This window comes from Podarcis erhardii (genome assembly GCF_964252035.2).
Source record: "Podarcis erhardii genome assembly, chromosome: 5".
Taxonomy (NCBI): Eukaryota; Metazoa; Chordata; class Lepidosauria; order Squamata; family Lacertidae; genus Podarcis; species Podarcis erhardii.
Window position 1 is genome coordinate 29,727,958 of NC_138509.1, and position 17,853 is coordinate 29,745,810.

At 41.9% G+C, this 17,853-nt stretch overlaps 1 protein-coding gene across 3 annotated transcripts in view; it reads left to right on the plus strand.

Annotated features, from left to right (window-relative positions):
- HK1 (hexokinase 1) overlaps window positions 1-17,853 on the plus strand; it is a 55,780-nt gene that overhangs the window by 15,946 nt on the left and 21,981 nt on the right. For 2 of the 3 annotated variants that reach the window (XM_081861785.1, XM_081861784.1), the window contains exons 2-7: window positions 7,735-7,897; window positions 10,344-10,492; window positions 14,936-15,055; window positions 16,014-16,109; window positions 16,850-16,949; window positions 17,067-17,250. In XM_081861785.1, the coding sequence (XP_081717911.1) occupies window positions 7,735-7,897; window positions 10,344-10,492; window positions 14,936-15,055; window positions 16,014-16,109; window positions 16,850-16,949; window positions 17,067-17,250 (812 nt within the window). Of the gene's footprint in view, window positions 1-7,479; window positions 7,503-7,734; window positions 7,898-10,343; window positions 10,493-14,935; window positions 15,056-16,013; window positions 16,110-16,849; window positions 16,950-17,066; window positions 17,251-17,853 lie in introns of those variants that run through there. The other variant, XM_081861786.1, reaches the window with a different exon arrangement.

Sequence of the window (17,853 nt, forward strand, 5' to 3'; positions counted from 1 at the left end):
AAAACGATTGACATGTGTGGGCCAAATGAGTGCTTCTGGGAAATAATGGAAATTACAAACAATATCAAGACCAATACATATTGTCAAGGTCTGGCTTTATTCCTCAGTTCTTGTAGCAGCTAGTTCATCTAACTGGTACAGATTTCAAGGTGCTACATCTAGAATGGCTTTGTGATTCCCTTGGGTAAAATAAAACCCTGCAAGGCATGTTTTGCATCTTGGTATGTGATATGATGTGATCACTCACCTTGTGAATATCTCGTATGGTATTATTCTAGGCACGGGGGTGTGGTCTCACAACATTCCACTGGTACATTAAAGAGATCCAGCATGGTGTAGCTCAGTTGTAGCCAAGGTGGCCTTCTCCAGAAACTCGTAACACACGGGAGTCTGGCACCCACAAACTCCTTATAGTATCATAGAATCTTAGAATTGTAGAGTTGGAAGGGACCACGAAGACTCATCTATTCTCCACCCCCATCATTCAGTCCAGACACTGAGATCCACCTCTGAGGGCCTTTTGGCGGTTCCCTCATAGCGAGAAGTGAGGTTACAGGGAAGTAGACAGAGGGCCTTCTCAGTAGTGGCACCTGCCCTGTGGAACGCCCTCCCATCAGATGTCAAGGAAATCAGCAGCTATCCTATTTTTAAAAGACATCTGAAGGCAGCCCTGTTTAGGGGAGTTTTTAATATTTAATGCTGTATTGTTTTTAACACTCGATTGGGAGCTGCCCAGAGTGGCTTGGGAAACTCAGCCAGATGGGCGGGGTATAAATTATAAATTATTATTATTATTATTATTATTACACCCTGCAATGCAGGAATCTTTTGCCCAGCGTGGGACTCGAACCTACAACCCTGAGATTAAGAGTCTCTTGCTGTACCAACCGAGCACGATAAGGACATGTTTAACTAAGAAACTGAAAGACGCAACCCATTTATAAGGCATTTATAAGGCACCTTTTTGTGTAAAACCTTTAGATTTCTCCAGAAAGAGAAACAATTGTGTTAGCTTGCCTGCTGAAAGTTTTAAATTTTGATAGGCCAATCGTCCCGGCCAGCCCACAAGGAGCGTGTGTGCCAACGTCATAGAATCATAGAGTACAACTCCATGGAAGGGACCCTGAGGATCATCTAGTCTAGCCCCCTGTGATGCAGGAATATGCAGCTGTCCCGTATGGGGGTTGAACTTGCAACCTTGGCGTTACCAGCTCTGCTGTGGGAAACAGTTTGATTGTGACCGACGAGCCATTCCTAGTGCATGGTTGCTGCTGTGGAGAGCAGATCTGGTGGTATTAGCCCTCCACATGTTGATCTGTGAGATTATTAAATTATTACATTTATATTCCACCTTTCCTCTAAAGAACTGAAAGTGGGATACATAGCTTCCCACCCCCCCACCCTGTCTTCCTTTTATCCTCAGAACAACTCTCTGAGGTAGGTTAGGCTGAGAGACTGCGACTCTCTCAAGGCCGCACAAGGAGTTTCATGGCTGAGTAGGGATTGGACGAAGTGTTGTAGTTCAGGGGTGAAGCTGGCTCGTAGGCATTTAAGGCATTAAGTTCTTACCACACCATTTGTCTGTGTAATATCTTCATTTTCGTTTTGTTGATGCGCTGTCTCAGACTGTGGGAAAGGTGGGTGTCCATGCAAAATGGCTGCTTCTTCTACAAACTTGTTCTTATATTTAGAAATTTGACCTAACATCACACAAGGAGGATGTTACAAGCTCAAGGATGTTGTATCCTTCAATGCTTGTTAAACTACATTTTTAAAGCCTGTTTGATTTCTAAATTATTTGAATTTGTCAAAGGCAAAGTTTATCATTTTTGGATTATTTGTCAGGGGAATGCTAGGGAAGAATGTTGCAGGGCGTGTTTCAGAAATGGCTGTAGATAATAATAGAATCACAGCACGGGAAGGCCATCTAATTCATCCCCTTCTGAGCTCACCCATTCCCCATAGCTCCTAGAGGTGATTACTGTATAGACATCCCAGACCAAAGCAGAAATGAGATGACACAGGACAAAATGGTTCTAGCGGACTTGAGCAAGGAAGCTGAGTCTGAGCTTTGGTTTAAAAACACCTCGATACAGAGCAGCATCCTGTTCATTTGGAACTTCAAGAATACACAGCACTTCTGAGTGCTTTGCATTATCTCATAGATTTTTACAACAGCCCCGTGTGGTAGGCCAGTGTTGTTGTCCTTATTGCAGGTGGGGGCCAAAGTAGGAAGATGGTAGCTTGCCTGGAACTGCTTGGTGAATTTGAGTTCTTAAAACTGGAGAATTTCTCAATTCATACTTAGGCAGCCTAGTCCATTCAGGGTGGTTGCTGTGTAGAACAGCTATATGTGTGTTTACTCAGAAGTAAATTCCAAGGTGTTCAGTGGACTTACTCCAGGAGACATATGCTTGAGATTGCAAGCGCAGAATTCCAGCACTACTTCTCCTTTCCCCTAGTAAAGGTAAAGGTAAAGGGACCCCTGACCATTAGGTCCAGTCGTGGCCGACTCTGGGGTTGCGGCGCTCATCTCGCTTTATTGGCCAAGGGAGCCGGCATGCAGCTTCCGGGTCATGTGGCCAGCATGACTAAGCCACTTCTGGCGGACCAGAGCAGTGCACGGAAACGCCGTTTACCTTCCTGCCAGAGCGGTGCCTATTTATCTATTTGCACTTTGACGTGCTTTCAGACTGCTAGGTTGGCAGGAGCAGGGACCGAGCAACGGGAGCTCACCTTGTCGCGGGGATTCGAACCGCCGACCTGATCAGCAAGTCCTAGGCTCTGTGGTTTAACCCACAGCGCCACCCGCGTCCCCTTTCCCCTAGTGCTTTTGTGCAATTTCTGCCTTGTGGGTGAACCTTTTCAAATTGGGGGACTTGTCCATTTTTGGGAACTGAAAAAGCTTGTTTCCATGTGAATTTATGATGCCAAAAGTTGTAGTTGGCTGCTTATGCTTGCTCTGCTGTATCCACCCAGATGCAACTTTTTTTAAAAAATAATAATATTTATTAGCAATTTTTGTTTTAATTACAATACCAAAAAAATCAATACAACACATCTCTTAACATAATTTTCTTAACTTCTTGGACTCCCTCTCATCTCCCACTCCTGCATTCCTGACTGTAAATTTTTCCAGCAAATTTATCTCCTTGTTTCTATTCTTATTGTCTAGTTTTCCGATGTTCTATCTCTAATTTAAATATCCTTTATTTAGATCTTAAAAGTTTAAATATAACCGAAAATTTCCAAAACTTTATCTTTTCTTAAATTTAACTTATCTTCATATTTCTTCTCATCTAGCTTAATGGTGCCAAGTTGTTTTTACTCTAGCATCCTTCTTAACATTCATAAAGTTTACAATATTTTTGTAAATGGATCTTGAATTTCTTCCAATCTTCTTCCACCGTCTCTTCTCCCATGTCGTCTCTTCTCCCATGCAGATGCAACTTGCCTAGTGTTAGATTTCTCCTTGCATTCAGGCTGCTTAGCATCACATGACAGAGACACAGTTGGTAACATTATACTCTTCAAGCTGTCAGCAATCCTCACACATAGAAGCTGCCAAAGTATTGCTTTATCTGGCCTGTGGTATCTGAGTCTAGGGGCAGGCCCAGGGATGTTGTTTTGTCAAAATAAGGAAGGAAAATAGAGAGTTAGCGTCTGTAATTTTATCCTCAAAACATTTAGTTAACTGCGGCTTCTCAGTCAGTCTGAACTGGGGGTTGTGTTTCATGCTAGCGATGGTCAGCTTCAAAATAAGCCAACTCCAAACTATGGGTTATGATGCTGGCTTGTTTCAACTAAGCAGAGTTAGTGCTAAGTTATGACTTCTGGTTCAGTTAGTGAAAGTGGACATGAAACCTTCTGGAGTTGTTTTCCTAGTCATGCAGGGTGTGGAAGGAGCACACGAGCCCAAGTTTTGCTGTAGCTTGTGTACATCCATGTGTTGCTCCTGCCAACTTAGCAGTTCGAAAGCACACCAGTGCAAGTAGACAAATAGGTACCACTGTAGTGGGAAGGTGGGAAGGTAAATGGCATTTCCATGCATTCTGGCACTCGTCACGGTCCTCTGTGTGCCAGTAGCAGTTTAATCATGCTTTCCACATGACCCAGAAAGCTGTCTGTGGACAAACGCCAGCTCCCTTGACCTGAAGCGAGATGAGCGTTGCACCCCATAGTCGCCTTTGACTGGATTTAATTGTCCAGGGGTCCTTTACATTTGCCTTACATCCATGTGTGAATGTGCTTGGGCCTTAATGACTAGAAGCCAGAGCAAAGATGAAAAGCCTGTGCAGCTTTTGTGTGTGTTTGTGCTGGAGAGAGCTAGGGCAACAACCTGTCTTCTGTGTCCCATTCTAAAAGCCCAGATCCCAATCTCCTAATGCCTGGGTGAGTCTGAAACAGTAGCAAGGATATTTCTCTCTTTATGTCAGGTTGCAAATAGTCCTTGTATGTCTTTTGCAGGACATGCCTGATTTGATTTGATTTGAGTATTGTGGCACAAGCCTTGGCTAAACCCGTGGATATGATTGAGGTGCACATTTGGATTCCAGCTGCTATATATTATCCTTGGGAGGTTACCTGCTTTTATGTGATATTAGGACACTGCAATCAGTGCATTGTAAAAGTCCTTAGAGTGCTAATGTACGGAGTGGTTTCTTGTAATGATCAGTAATTTGCCGGAAAACTCTTCTAATCTGTGCTTGAGTAGCTTTCCAATTTTCTTCTATAAAGTTTTATAGCACTAGGAGTAGGTGGTTAGAAGGAGGAAAGAAAGATTATCTTTTATCATGTTGGAAGGATGTCATTGTGACCATGTCAGGCCTTTGGTAATAAAACATGGCTGCACTTTTAGTAGAATATTGCGGCCCCCCCCCACCGGCAACTTCTATTTGTTTGCTTTACAACTCTTGCTGAATGTAATATTTAGTACGATCATAATGTGTGTATTGCATGCAAGGCAATAACAAACCACATCCTTTCGAGTTTGTTGGAATGTTTCATGATGGCAAATGTTGAGGATTGGGGACATGAACTTTGCAGGGGTCGCCAATGGGCACATTTGCATATCAGATAAACTGTTGTTGGTAGTACATATACACCACAATAGAATGCTTCTTTCAAGTCTTAATTCCAACAAGTGGAGGTGACCCTGTGGGTGCCAGGAAAGGCCCTGTGGGTGCATAGACACTCATGGGCACTGTGTTGGTGACCCCTGATATACAGCTACAGAGTCTGGGACTGATGGTCATGTGTACTGCAGAAAGCAGTAGGAGGCCATGAGCCTTGGTTTATTAGGATTATGCTGTGTTTTATCATATCAGAAGATTAAGCTGTACCTCATATCACATCAAAAGGGACAGTTGTGGAAAGTTATGCTTTAGGCAGAGTGGTTTTCTATATCTAAAAATGTTTATTGACATGGAGAGACTAGAAGTTGAATTAATGACATGGAGTTGAATTAATGACATGGGGAGACTAGAAGTTGCTTGCAAAGCAGATTAAACAGCCATAACAGTTTCTGCACTTTCTAAAGATGCTGCAAATTTTAAAATGTAAAAAAATGTTTCCCTTTTTGAGGACCATAGGAAGCTGCCACATTCTAGATCAAACCATTGGTCCATCTAGCAACTCTTCAGGTTTTAAGATTGAGAATGTTTCTCCTCTTTGCTTCTCAAATGGAAGCAAATGGAATACATATCCTCATTTTTTAAATGGTTTCATTGGCTCCTTGTCTACTTCCGAGCACAATTCAAGGGGCTGCCATTAATCTTTTAAAGCCCTAAATAACTTAGGACTCAAATATATCAAGGACCGGCTTCTCTCATATAAGCCTGCCTATGCAATTAGATCCATTTCCAAAGCGCTATTAAGGTAAGACGGGGAATATGCAGGAGAAATGATTTTGAGGACATATGGAAGGTATTTGTAGAATTTGTCCTGTTAAAACAGAAAGAGGTCAAACCATCGTCACAAGAGGTGTTGAAATTTTGGGATGTTGGATAGTTACAATGGAATGGTACAATGCACATTTTTACTTATTTATTACTTTGTCAGAAAAGAAAAAAAAGGAAGGATCCATTTCCAGAGCTATTCTTGGAGTCCCTTCCCTCCTCCATTGGATGAATGATGGGGGGACGGGATGGGACTAGGCAATAGGGCATTTTGGGATCTATGTTTGTAGTTTTGTGGTTGTGAGCATGTCTGTCCACACACATATAGGGCAGTTCTCAGAGTGGGTTGGGATGAAGCTTTGGGGGATGCTGTGTTGGTCACACCATTTGAGGACCACCTGCACTCCTTTGGATCAAGGCCATGGATAGCTTTTGCTAGAGCAGAATACAGTGGTACCGCGGGTTGAGTACTTAATTTGTTCCGGAGGTCTGCTCATAACCTGAAACTGTTCTTAATCTGAAGCACCACTTTAGCTAATGGGGCTCCTGCTACTGCTGCGCCGCCAGAGCACGATTTCTGTTCTCAAGCTGAAGCAAAGTTCTTAACCCGAGGTACTATTTCTGGGTTAGCGGAGTCTGTAACCTGAAGCGTCTGTAACCTGAATAGTATGTAACCTGAGGTACCACTGTAGTGAAGAGGCTGGGCGTAGCACAAAGCAATCTGAACAAGCTGTCTGTGCTTCAGGCGGGAGGGCCTGTGCCTGTCGGAGAACATTCTTTTCCAAAACTTGAAACGGAACCCATGACTTCTCCATTTGCAGCTCTGCTGCTGGTCGCAAATAGCATTTAATTATACCCACTTGGAGAGCCCTGTCTCTCATCGCCTTCAGCAGCTGAGCCGCACAGAATGTCACAATCTACTGCTCTATTGGTAGTTACTAGAGTATATCCCCAACTGTGACCCACCAGAAATCAATCCATTGTTGCCTTAGCAGAAGCCAGCACAAAGACCCTAGCTAGCACAATGGGGTTTTCTCCTCCCTCCCTCCCCTGCATGCCCCCTGTGCCTCTCCCAGATCCACTCTGGAGGGTCAGCAGAACCCCAAGGACAGTGTATTTTCCCTATGCATTTTCCCCTGTGTTATATTTTCCCTAATCTAATGCATTTTTCTATGTTGTTTTCACAAATGCATGCATTTTATGCAAACCTTAGCCATGTGTATGCATTTTTGTACACATAACTTGGCTGGAGAACATGATTTCAAAATTTGGAGAAGCATGAATTTCAGAAGATGGCTATATTTTAGTTCACCTGTTGTGTTGGAAAGTGTAGAATAGATAGGTGCTAACTGAATCAAATGCTAAGTGGGCTTTTAAGTAGAGAAGGACAAGAGGATGATGATAACCTAAGAGACTTGGAGTCATTCTATCTCAGTAATGGCTTCCATCCCTGTGTTTCATCATGACCTTTAAGATCAGCTGGAAACACCTCTTAACCTTGCCATTTATGCACCACCAGGACCACAAATACTTTTTGGTTGCTGCCTCTCGACTCGAGAATTGTCTTCCACGGAGGCCGAAGCCTAGGGGTCTTTTGGAAGCAGTGTAAGACCTTTTAATTGGCTTTTGGTGCCAGGGATAGGGTTGGGGGCAGGGAAAGATGGTGGTTAATTATTTTGTAATTGGGAGCTTTGCAGCTAAAATATTGTTACCTGCCCTAAGCACTTGGGATGGAGCCAGCTGGAAATCAAATGACACAAATGAAGAGTGTAGCTAAGTTAACACAAAATGGTGCAAGGTCTGAATGTTGTGTGCTTTTCTCTTATGTCCCCTCCAGATTGATAAATATCTGTACGCCATGCGGCTCTCTGATGAAACTCTGCTGGATATTATGGGACGCTTCAGGAGAGAGATGCAGAATGGACTTTCCAGGGACTTTAACCCAACAGCCTCAGTAAAGATGCTTCCTACATTTGTAAGGTCTATTCCTGATGGCTCAGGTAGGGATTATGTGCAGTTGTACTTCTTTAATAAACAGTTTTCTGAAACAAAACCAGAACAATCTCTTGTGACTATTACGAGCACAATGAGAGCCATTAGCTACACATGTATGCATAAAGTGGTCCAAGTATGTAAAACTAAAAGAAACTCTCAGCAATGTTTGTACCAAAGAGAAACAGTGTTTTTAAAAAGAAACAAACCTCAGCCTATTTCCCTATGGCCAGTAGCTTTGGCTCCTGTTGTCTTGGGGTCAGGGTGTGTTGCTTGTACAAACTTAAGAAGAAGACAGTCTGTTTGAAACCCAAATTAAACAACAAGTTGCAGTCTATGCTCAATACCTAGACACAGTGTCTGCATTCAGATTTAACACAGGCCCTTCCTTCTTTGGTGCTGCTGTGAGGAGGTAAGAAGCTTCTGCTTCTGCCTTTGGCTAAACACAGTTTAGTTAGCTATCCAAACCCTAAACTGTGGTTAATCTTAAATTCAGTTTCTGAAAAGCGTAGAACAAAGAATCCCTGTATGCCCCCAGCTGCCAAAACATTCCATACATATGCGGTATAAAGTATTCAGTCAAATATTAAGCAGGTTTGCATAATAGTGTAAAACTGATTATACAAGTTACAGTTTTTAAGTGTCTTGTTGACTTGGATGTGAGTGTGCAGACAGGGTGTTAATTTGCAACATATCCCAGGGTGGACGTTTCTGAAGTGCTGCGTTTATCTGAAGTGTATTCCATCGTTCAATTACTTTAGGGGAAAAAGGCCATCTGTTCTAGTGTGTGTTTTTCCTTTTTTTAAAAAAAGCTAATGGGGCTCAGTCTAAACTAGTGATGGACTACAGTGATAAAAGTCTGTTTGCACATTTTGCTTAATGCTCAGTACTTGTACGGAACAGTGATATTTAATTGGTTTTATCGACAGAATGGTTTAAAAATTACATTAGCTTCAAAATTATGCCGGTCCTGGATATTATGTTACCCTAAGTCACTGAGATTATATATATATATATTTAATGAAAAATGGAGTGCAGAGCTGCTTGCTAAATAAATAAAATTATAATACACAATTTGGAGAGCTTTGCTGCAAACAGAGTATCATGGGTGCTGGTAATGATGTACAATGGAGCATAATCAAAGAGCCATGGCGATGCAAGGGATTCTGGGATGCAGCTCCCAGATCTCACGCTTCTTCATTGGCAGCCCTGAAAGTATTGCCTGTTGGGTGCTTGTGTAGTTCACTCGGCTATTTAGAAATGTGTTTTCCCAAACTGACAGATTTGGGTCTCCCTTTTTTGGTGGCAAACAAGATGAGTCAATTTGTATACCCGGTATGATTTGCATAACTTTGGGCAAAAACACTGCTGTAACATCAGCTTGCAAGAGACTCAGAGTTGCCCTAAGAATAGCAAACTGATTTACCTCCTGGCCTAATTTCAATTCTTCATTGATTTCTTACCCACATGAGTGGACAGGCCCAAAGAGAGGCAGGTGAGATTAAGGAATTTGTTGCCATTTTTGCTGAGATGAGAACATGGTTGGAAGAAAACCTTTGGAAAGAGTAATAGAATACCTAAAAAGGGAAAATCCATGCCTGACATTTTATGTGGGTATGATGTTAGTGCTGAAGACAGAAACAAGGCTGCTTTAGTGGGAAGTTACAGCTGTGTTGCAAGATTGTTGGGTGGGTATGATGTCCAAGGCTTATTTGTATGGGCGAAATTGATTGTGTCCAGGTGGCCAATAATGCGTTGGTGGTGATAAAGTAAGAATGATATATTTAGTGAGTCTCAAACTGAAAGTGAATGGTAAGCCAGCCAGTGTCATAAATGATCCAACATTGTATTTTGCTTATTACCCTTCCTGCTTTTTGCCACTTTTAAAGCTTAATGAAAATTCAGAAATCAATGAAGAATTGAAATTAGGCCAGGAAGTAAATCAGTTTGCTATTCTGAGGGCAACTCCGAGTCTCTTGTAGGCTGATGCAGAGCCTGTTTTGAGGGTTTGAACATCCTTTTAAAATAGAGTAGAGGGGGTGTGTGAGTGTGTGTATTTGCATCTGCATCCATGTACCTGAACTTCAGTGTTTGCCTGTGCTCTGTTTACACACACTGGGTTTTTCTTTAATCTCGTTCCATAGGTTGTTTTAATTGGTAATCTTAGTCTCCAAACAAATAAAGGATTGTGGTCTTTGCTTGTCTGATTAGATAGGAAGAGGCTAATCACTTGGGTTGATCAGATATATTTGCAGTGTTAAAAGGTGAATGCTGATAGTTTAACTTTCAGTACCCAATGCGTTATTTTCAGTACCCAATGCGTTATTTTATGTAACTTTCAGTACCCAATGCGTTATTTTATGTAATAGATGGCAAAGATTCATTGTGCAAAGATTCAAATCACCCAGAGTGATTTGATGCTTAGGTGTTGATGTTCTGTTTCATCCAAAACAGAGAAAGGAGATTTCATTGCCCTGGATCTTGGTGGATCTTACTTTCGTATTTTGCGAGTGAAAGTGTCTCATGAAAAAAAGCAGACGGTGCAAATGGAAACGGAGATTTATAACACTCCCGAGGATATTATGCATGGCAGTGGAACACGGGTAAGATTGCTTCCTAGGAATGTTCTTGCAATATATGAGGGTTGTAAAACATTTTTTGAAAAAGCTTCCACATGGTATTGTTTGGATTTTCTGATAGTCTTGAAGGATAAAATAAAAACTACTACCTTGTAATTTTAATTTTTAAAGGAAGTAAAAGACTTACCTTTAAAATCATTTGGTGGAAAGTTAGGATGCATATTTTTGAGGCCAACTTCTCTGTTGAGAATAATGCAGAATGCTAGGTTTTTTTAATATTAGGAAACTGGATTCTTGTGATAATTTCTTCTAGTTTATTCATTGCAAACCAATGTTTCCTATACAATGATGACCAATGTTTCCTATACAATGATGACTTGTTGAATTGGAAGGCAGCTTAGAATCCTGATCCATAGGCATGAAAATGATGACCCAGTTGTGAGCTAAAATATGTATTGCTGTTTTTTTGTTTATTTGTACACTTATTAAACCCCTCTAACTTTGTGACCCAAGATTCATAATACAGCAGTTCAGCTACAGTCACAAACAACTTGCTGTTATCTTTCTTTCTCTTGCCCTTGCATATGCAAATTGGTCCAAGTATACATTTTGCAGCCAGCAACTCAGGCTGTAGAAGCTACATGGATGGTTGGTGAGACCAAGAAAGGCTGGAGGAGTTTCTCCTATTTCCCCCAGCAAAAACTCCTGTGTAAGTTACAGGTATTGGAATCTGCTGTCACCAATGCTGCCATTTTTTAAAAAGCCTACCTTACCCAATCCATTGCCATTTATTTATCTTGCTTCCCCTAGGATGAGCCTTAATGCCTGGTTTCCTGTATGCTGGCAGCATGGCCGTTAAGCCTGAATGTCAGTAATTTGGCCGGTTAGGCAGAGGCACTCTGGGCATCTTCTTGCTGTTGCAGAAATTCCCACTTTGAGCCAATAGATTCCAGGCTCGCCTGTGCTGTTCTTGCTATTTGGCTCTTGAAAACATCTGCGCAGTCACTTCAGCATGCGAAAGTGGCTCTCCTAAATGTCCCAAATGGTCTTGTTGGTCATTACTGAATGAGAGAGGTCAGTATCAGTCATACAGTAGTCAAAGAACCAAATTTCTTCTGTTTTATGTTTTGGGGAAAGTCTGTTGCCTTCCTGCGGCTGACACCTTATTCTGCCTGTGGTTCAGTAACGATGACAGTGCAAATACTCTTTCATAGTTATTTAAAATGTATTTGTATGTTTTTCAGGATCCTTCCAATATCCCAGCTCCATGACATTTCAGTTTCTTAGGCACTAGAATCGATTTTTTTTTTAATGAACCAGTATCAAAATGCTAAGGTGCCAGGGATGGGGGCAAACCTTACAAAATTTTGTCAGGTGTTTGGATTTCTGATGGCATGTTAAATAACTTGTTATTGGACTCCAACTCCCATGAGCCCCAGCCAGCATATCAAATGGCTAGGGATGCTGGGAGTTGTAGTCCAGTAGCATCTGAAGAGCTTAGGAACTTCCTCTGGCTTAAAAAGATAACACAAGATGCTGTTTCCACCGCAACAAGTAAAATAAAGGGTAGAGGTTGGGCCCTAAAGCTGCACTGCTCTTGTCACTATTTACTGGTAGCTTGGTGATTTGAGCCCTACGCCTCTTCCTAGAAGGGATCCCGAGGGTCATCTGGCCCACCCCCCTGCAGTGCAGGAAGGGATGCATTGGCCTGTTCAGTTTTGGAACACGCATGTTGTTGCCAGGCTGTAAAAGTCAAATGGATGCCAACAACAGCTTTAAGGCTCACCAAGCTTTAGGCTTGCCCCCAAAAGATTTTGGAGATAAATGATAGGGCATTTTCTGTGACTTTGCAAGGAAGATAAATGGGGAGGGTATAATGTAAAAGCAAATGGCTTTATGTAAAAAAAAATAATGGAAGATTTTGGGATTTTACTTGAAGTAAAGGCTCAAGCATCAGAGGAGCCAATTCTCTTGTTCTGTATCTAGCCGTATTTGTGCTGTGCCACCATTTCCAGCTTCCCCATTGCAGCACTTGTCACACCTGTTCCATGGCATGGAAAGAGCTGCAGCACTGAAACTGTAATTGGAGCTCAAGAGTTCTGCATCGTTTGCCTGCATAGTGCTACGTTAAAAAATAAAAATAAAAAGCTCTACATAAATTAAATATGAAACCAGTTCCAGGCATATGCTTTTAAAGAATGAGAGAAGACATTTTCGCTCTGCATGGAATCGGCATTCTGGTTATGATTCATCAATGCATTTAGGAGCTGCCAATTGAAAATGCTTGCTTGGGATAGTTCAGCTGGGGAAGGATGACTGAGTGGAAGAGGCAAATTGTGACTAGCCCCAAACTGAAAGTTATTTTCCAGTGTTGCAAACATTTCGTTCCAGAAAGCAATGGGCTATATTCAGATTTGCCACTCAACTGATGGTAAAATGTCCATCAGTGGAATGGGGAGGGTGATTTTTCTTTAAAGTTAGCTGAATGACACCATTGAATACAACTCAGTAGGTCTGTGACACCCGCAGTTCTGTAACTTTTAAAAGCAATTGTTTAAAAAGGGGCAGTTGGGTGTTGGGCTCCTCGGGGGGGTGGGGAATTAAGGAGGAAGATTCTTCTAGCATTACAAAATCACCCCAGATTTAAATCAGGAATATTTGATTTAGATCATTATTTTTATTTGTGGTGTATGAGTGTTGTTTAGCCTTGTAAATAATAATATACTTGCTCGTAGAGGTTTTTAACCTGCCAAATGGGCATTCCTACTCTAAACCCAGTTGCTAAACTGTGACATGAAATGCATTGGATAATGTCTGTCGAGAGTGCCAGTCTAAACTTTATTACCCTGTGCAGAGGTAATATTTCTAATTTTGTAACTATGGTTAGGAGATCAGAAATGTGCTGCAGGCTCATGTTTCGTCCTTCCCTCTCCCTGCATGAGTTCCTCCCTGCCTTCCCTTTTCAGAGTTGACCATGGTTAGTATAATGTGTAGCAAACCATGGTTAATTCAAACCAGATTGTGTTATAACCACAACTGAAGTTAACACTAAGGCCATCAAAAGAGCACTTCTGGATCAGGTCAGTGGCCCATCTGGTCCAGTATCCTGTCTTCACAGTGGCCAACCAGAAGCCTATGGGGAACCCGCAAGAGACTTGAACCCAACCGTGCTCTTCCCGCTTGTTTTCCCCAGTAACTGCCATTGAGAGGAATACTGACTCTGACAGTGGAGGCAGAACATGCACATCGTAGCTATCAGGGTGTTTCACAGAGTTAAAATGACAAAGAATTGGGGAAAGAGAGCTTTATGGAACAGGCTATTCGGGTTTTTATTATTATTATTATGGCATAAGCCATAACTCTCAGGGTGTTTTCGACAGCTTCTGGCTGACTGCTCAGGAAAGCAGAGAGACAGAGAAAACACAGGCTTTATAGTCCTTTTTATTATGATTCCAGGTGCCAAGGCAAGTCAGCCAAGCACCTTTCAGTTTCTAACATTGCTCCAAGTGAAGCTCCACGTCCCTCCCTCCTCCGTACTTCCCTATTCATTAGACTCCTGCCCTCTTCTACAGTGGCTGTTAAGGGTCCCCCGCCTTTGAGCCCTTTGCTCTGCTATTCTCAGTGAACACCTGGTTTTAGGGCACAGGACGGGTTCTGGGAGACTCTCCAGCGACAGCATATCAGTCAGCTGCTGCTCGGGCCCTATCTGCTCAGTACTACTTAACTCTTCATCTCCCATTATTTCTCAACTTCTTCCCTCTTCTTCCTCTGGGGTGTGCCCTGTGTCAAACCAGTTCTGTAGATCTATGCTATCTGCCCTTTCCTCCTCTGGGATGCTCCTGGGGAGGTGGTCTCCACCACTCCTCTTCATCTGCCCAGTCCCTGACAATAACCTAGCAGTGACTAGAAGATCAGGAAGATGTATGCCTTCCTAGTGTGACAACATTTTCCGTACCATGGATTTCACTCTGACCTGCTTCTAAGGAAGTGTGTTTACGGTTGCATTGACAACCAGTGAGAGTTGTTCGCAGAGAAGTCTGCTGAGCATTATGGCTTCAACGGAGTAGTCCTGCCAGAGGATGTAGTCCTGCCAGAGGATGCTCGCACAAGGTGTTCTGCCGGTGCAGCAGGGCTTCTCTCCGCTCCCCTTGCACACCCTGAAATTGGCCTGGGGAGGTTCAGGAAACCCCCAGAACCTCCCCAAGTGGGAGGAGAGAGCAGATCATTCCTTCAGGCAAGCAAAAAATGCTTGCCCTGACTGAGTGATCTGCTTAACACTACATTGAATTCCACCCGAAAGCTTTACTTTTCAAATGTTCCAGTTTTATAGGACTGCCACCAAAATAGTATTTATTGGTATGGGATCACCTAATAATTTTTCCAGTAGTGGCTATGGGGATGAAGCTGCAATTATTATTTTTATCAGGCTTTTAAAATGTTGTCTTATTGTCCTTCCTTTCTCCTCAGCTTTTTGACCACGTTGCTGAATGTTTAGGCGATTTCATGGAGAAGCAGGAAATCAAGAACAAGAAGTTGCCTGTTGGGTTCACATTTTCTTTTCCATGTAGGCAAACCAAGTTAGATGAGGTAAGAATGCAGGCGGCATCTGTGTTGCATCTGAAATTGCTTTTAGATATGTAATTGTCTGAATCTGTTTTTATATATGTAACGGTTTTAAATTGTTTTCATATATACACTTGTTATATATATATATGTTTTTACGGTATTGTGGAAAGGCTTTGGGATGCTTCATGGGAAGCGATCCATAAATACACAAATAACACTGCACAACTTTATTACTGTGCAGAAGAAACATAGGAACCTGCCTTACCCAAAAGCAGACTGCTAGACCATTTAGCTCAGTACTCTGTCTATGCTGACTGGAAGCAGTGCTCCACGGATTCAACTTCCCCAGCCCCATCTGGAGGTGGCAGAGATTGAACCAGGGACTTCTGGCAGGCAGAAAGAACATGTGCTGTGAATCTTCCCCAGCTAGATGGTACTAAAGTGCCCTTTAGCTGATATGACTTGGTTCGACTGAACGTGCTTGGAATATTGTTCTTGTTGCAATATTGTGTGTGGAAACCGTTGGAAGACACTTGAATTAGAACTTCATCTCTCCCAGCACGTGGCCAGGAAGCATGCAGTGTTTTTGGATTTTGGAAGTATGGACCTGTTTAATGTTACAAAGAAGACAAAGAAGACCATATAAATCCATCGTATGAAAGAATTTAGCATGTGAACTGTATATGCATACGTTAAGCATGATTCCCTGGTTATGGTACCTCCAAAATGGAGATGTATAATGGTAGCAAGGGTGGGTAATGGAGTATGTGAGTAGATTTGTTCACCTGTATTATGTCCTCCATGAGAACGTGAGCAAATTGATGCGTAGGAAATTCAGCAGTGTCACCACATATGAAAACTGATCTTCAACTCATTTTCCCCCCTATGACACTGAAAAAGTGAGTCTTGACTCAGAGAAACACTGGGCCTAATATCTTTAGGCCATTATTTTATTTTATTTTATTTTTCATTTCATTAGGGTGTTCTAATAACCTGGACAAAACGTTTCAAAGCAAGTGGTGTCGAGGGAGCAGATGTAGTGAAGTTGCTAAACAAAGCCATCAAGAAGCGTGGGGTAAGATTATCTTTTTATATACATGTATAGCTAGCATTGATACATGAACTTGGTTGATAATGGAACATCTTTTGTTACTTGCAGATGTCAGGAATTGTGTCAGTCTTTTTCAGTGTCATTGTAGAAAGATTAGATGGTTGCTAATTTCACATTGCTTTTAACTCCTAGTAAAAGTATTGAGCCAAGAAGATGTTCAGACTAAGAAACCAATTTCTTGGGGAGGGGGCTATATAGCATTTCTTGTTCTAGATAATATTTTATACCAAACAAACTTCCATAGACTCAACAGCCTTAGATTCAAACAATCCTCTCTTAATATCACAGTGAAGTTTTATGCATGTTAACTTGGAAGTTCGTCCAGCTGAATCCCCCATTGAGTGGGACTTGCAGCCAAGTCAATGGACCTAGAAGAGAAACCTAAGATAGTTTCAAGTAGTGGAAAGTTCTGTGTATGTAGCTGCATTTGACATGGATAGGATAGGTCTTTCAGTGGTCCAGAAGTCAAGGAGTCTTTTTTTTTTTTTGGCTGATAGAGTTTTTGAGAAGAAAAGGATATTGAGACCCTGGGTTAGTAATAATAAGGGGACAAAATATGAAACCATGAACAGCCAACAAACCTAAACAATGTGCACAGTAAATAACATTTACTGAGATCCTCAGTCACAGTAGCAAGTAGAATATGCCTATCAAAAGGTGTTTGTTAAAATTGCATATTAGAAATATTCCCTTTCATTTTGAAGGACTACGATGCAGACATCATGGCAGTTGTCAATGACACCGTAGGGACCATGATGACCTGTGGATTTGATGACCAGCGTTGCGAAGTTGGCTTGATCATTGGTATTGACATTTGATTCCTTTGCCAAGCATAATGCATGTTGACATTTTTGGTTTGCGCGCGCGCTCTCTCTCTCTATATATAAAGCCTGTTGACGAATCCCATTGCCTTCTTTTAAGGTACCGGCACTAACGCCTGCTACATGGAAGAAATGAGACACATTGATCTGGTGGAAGGCGACGAAGGGCGGATGTGCATCAATACCGAATGGGGAGCATTTGGAGACGATGGCTTGTTAGAAGACATCCGGACTGAATTTGACAGGGAGATCGATCGGGGTTCCGTTAACCCTGGGAAGCAATTGTAATTGAGCTTCCTTTCTTCTACTGTTCTTGTTTTAGACTTTCTTTTAAGAATAATTTTTTATTAACCGACCAATCACATCAAATCAAACCAAATTACATAAATTCCAAATTACACAGCCGAATTTTAAATTTTTGTTGGGGGTACCCATATTTCAAGTTCCAGAGGGGATCCAATCAACTTCTTGCTTCTTACTGCTGTTTTAATGTCCACAAATCTAACCTTATGATGTTCACAGTACTATCCAGTCCTTTCTTATTGTTTTTCCACATCTCTTGTTGTTATTTTCATATATTTTTTCTTTCTCTTTGTGACCTCTGATAATCTCCGCAAGCTGGTTAGAACAGTTTGTAATCCTGCGTGGATATTATTTTTTTTATCCAGTAGCCATATCCAGACATTTTCCATATAACATCACTTCCATACATCAAAACAGTCTTAGCGTCATTAATCTTCACCAATCTGCCTCCTTTCTCAAAAGCTCTGAGGAGATTCACTAGGAATGCAGTCTGAAAACAAGTCCATTCTTCCTCCCGGTTATAAATCCTTTGGCAAGATGGCAACTCCGAATTAATTGCTGTGCCATTCCCAAAAGCTCTTATT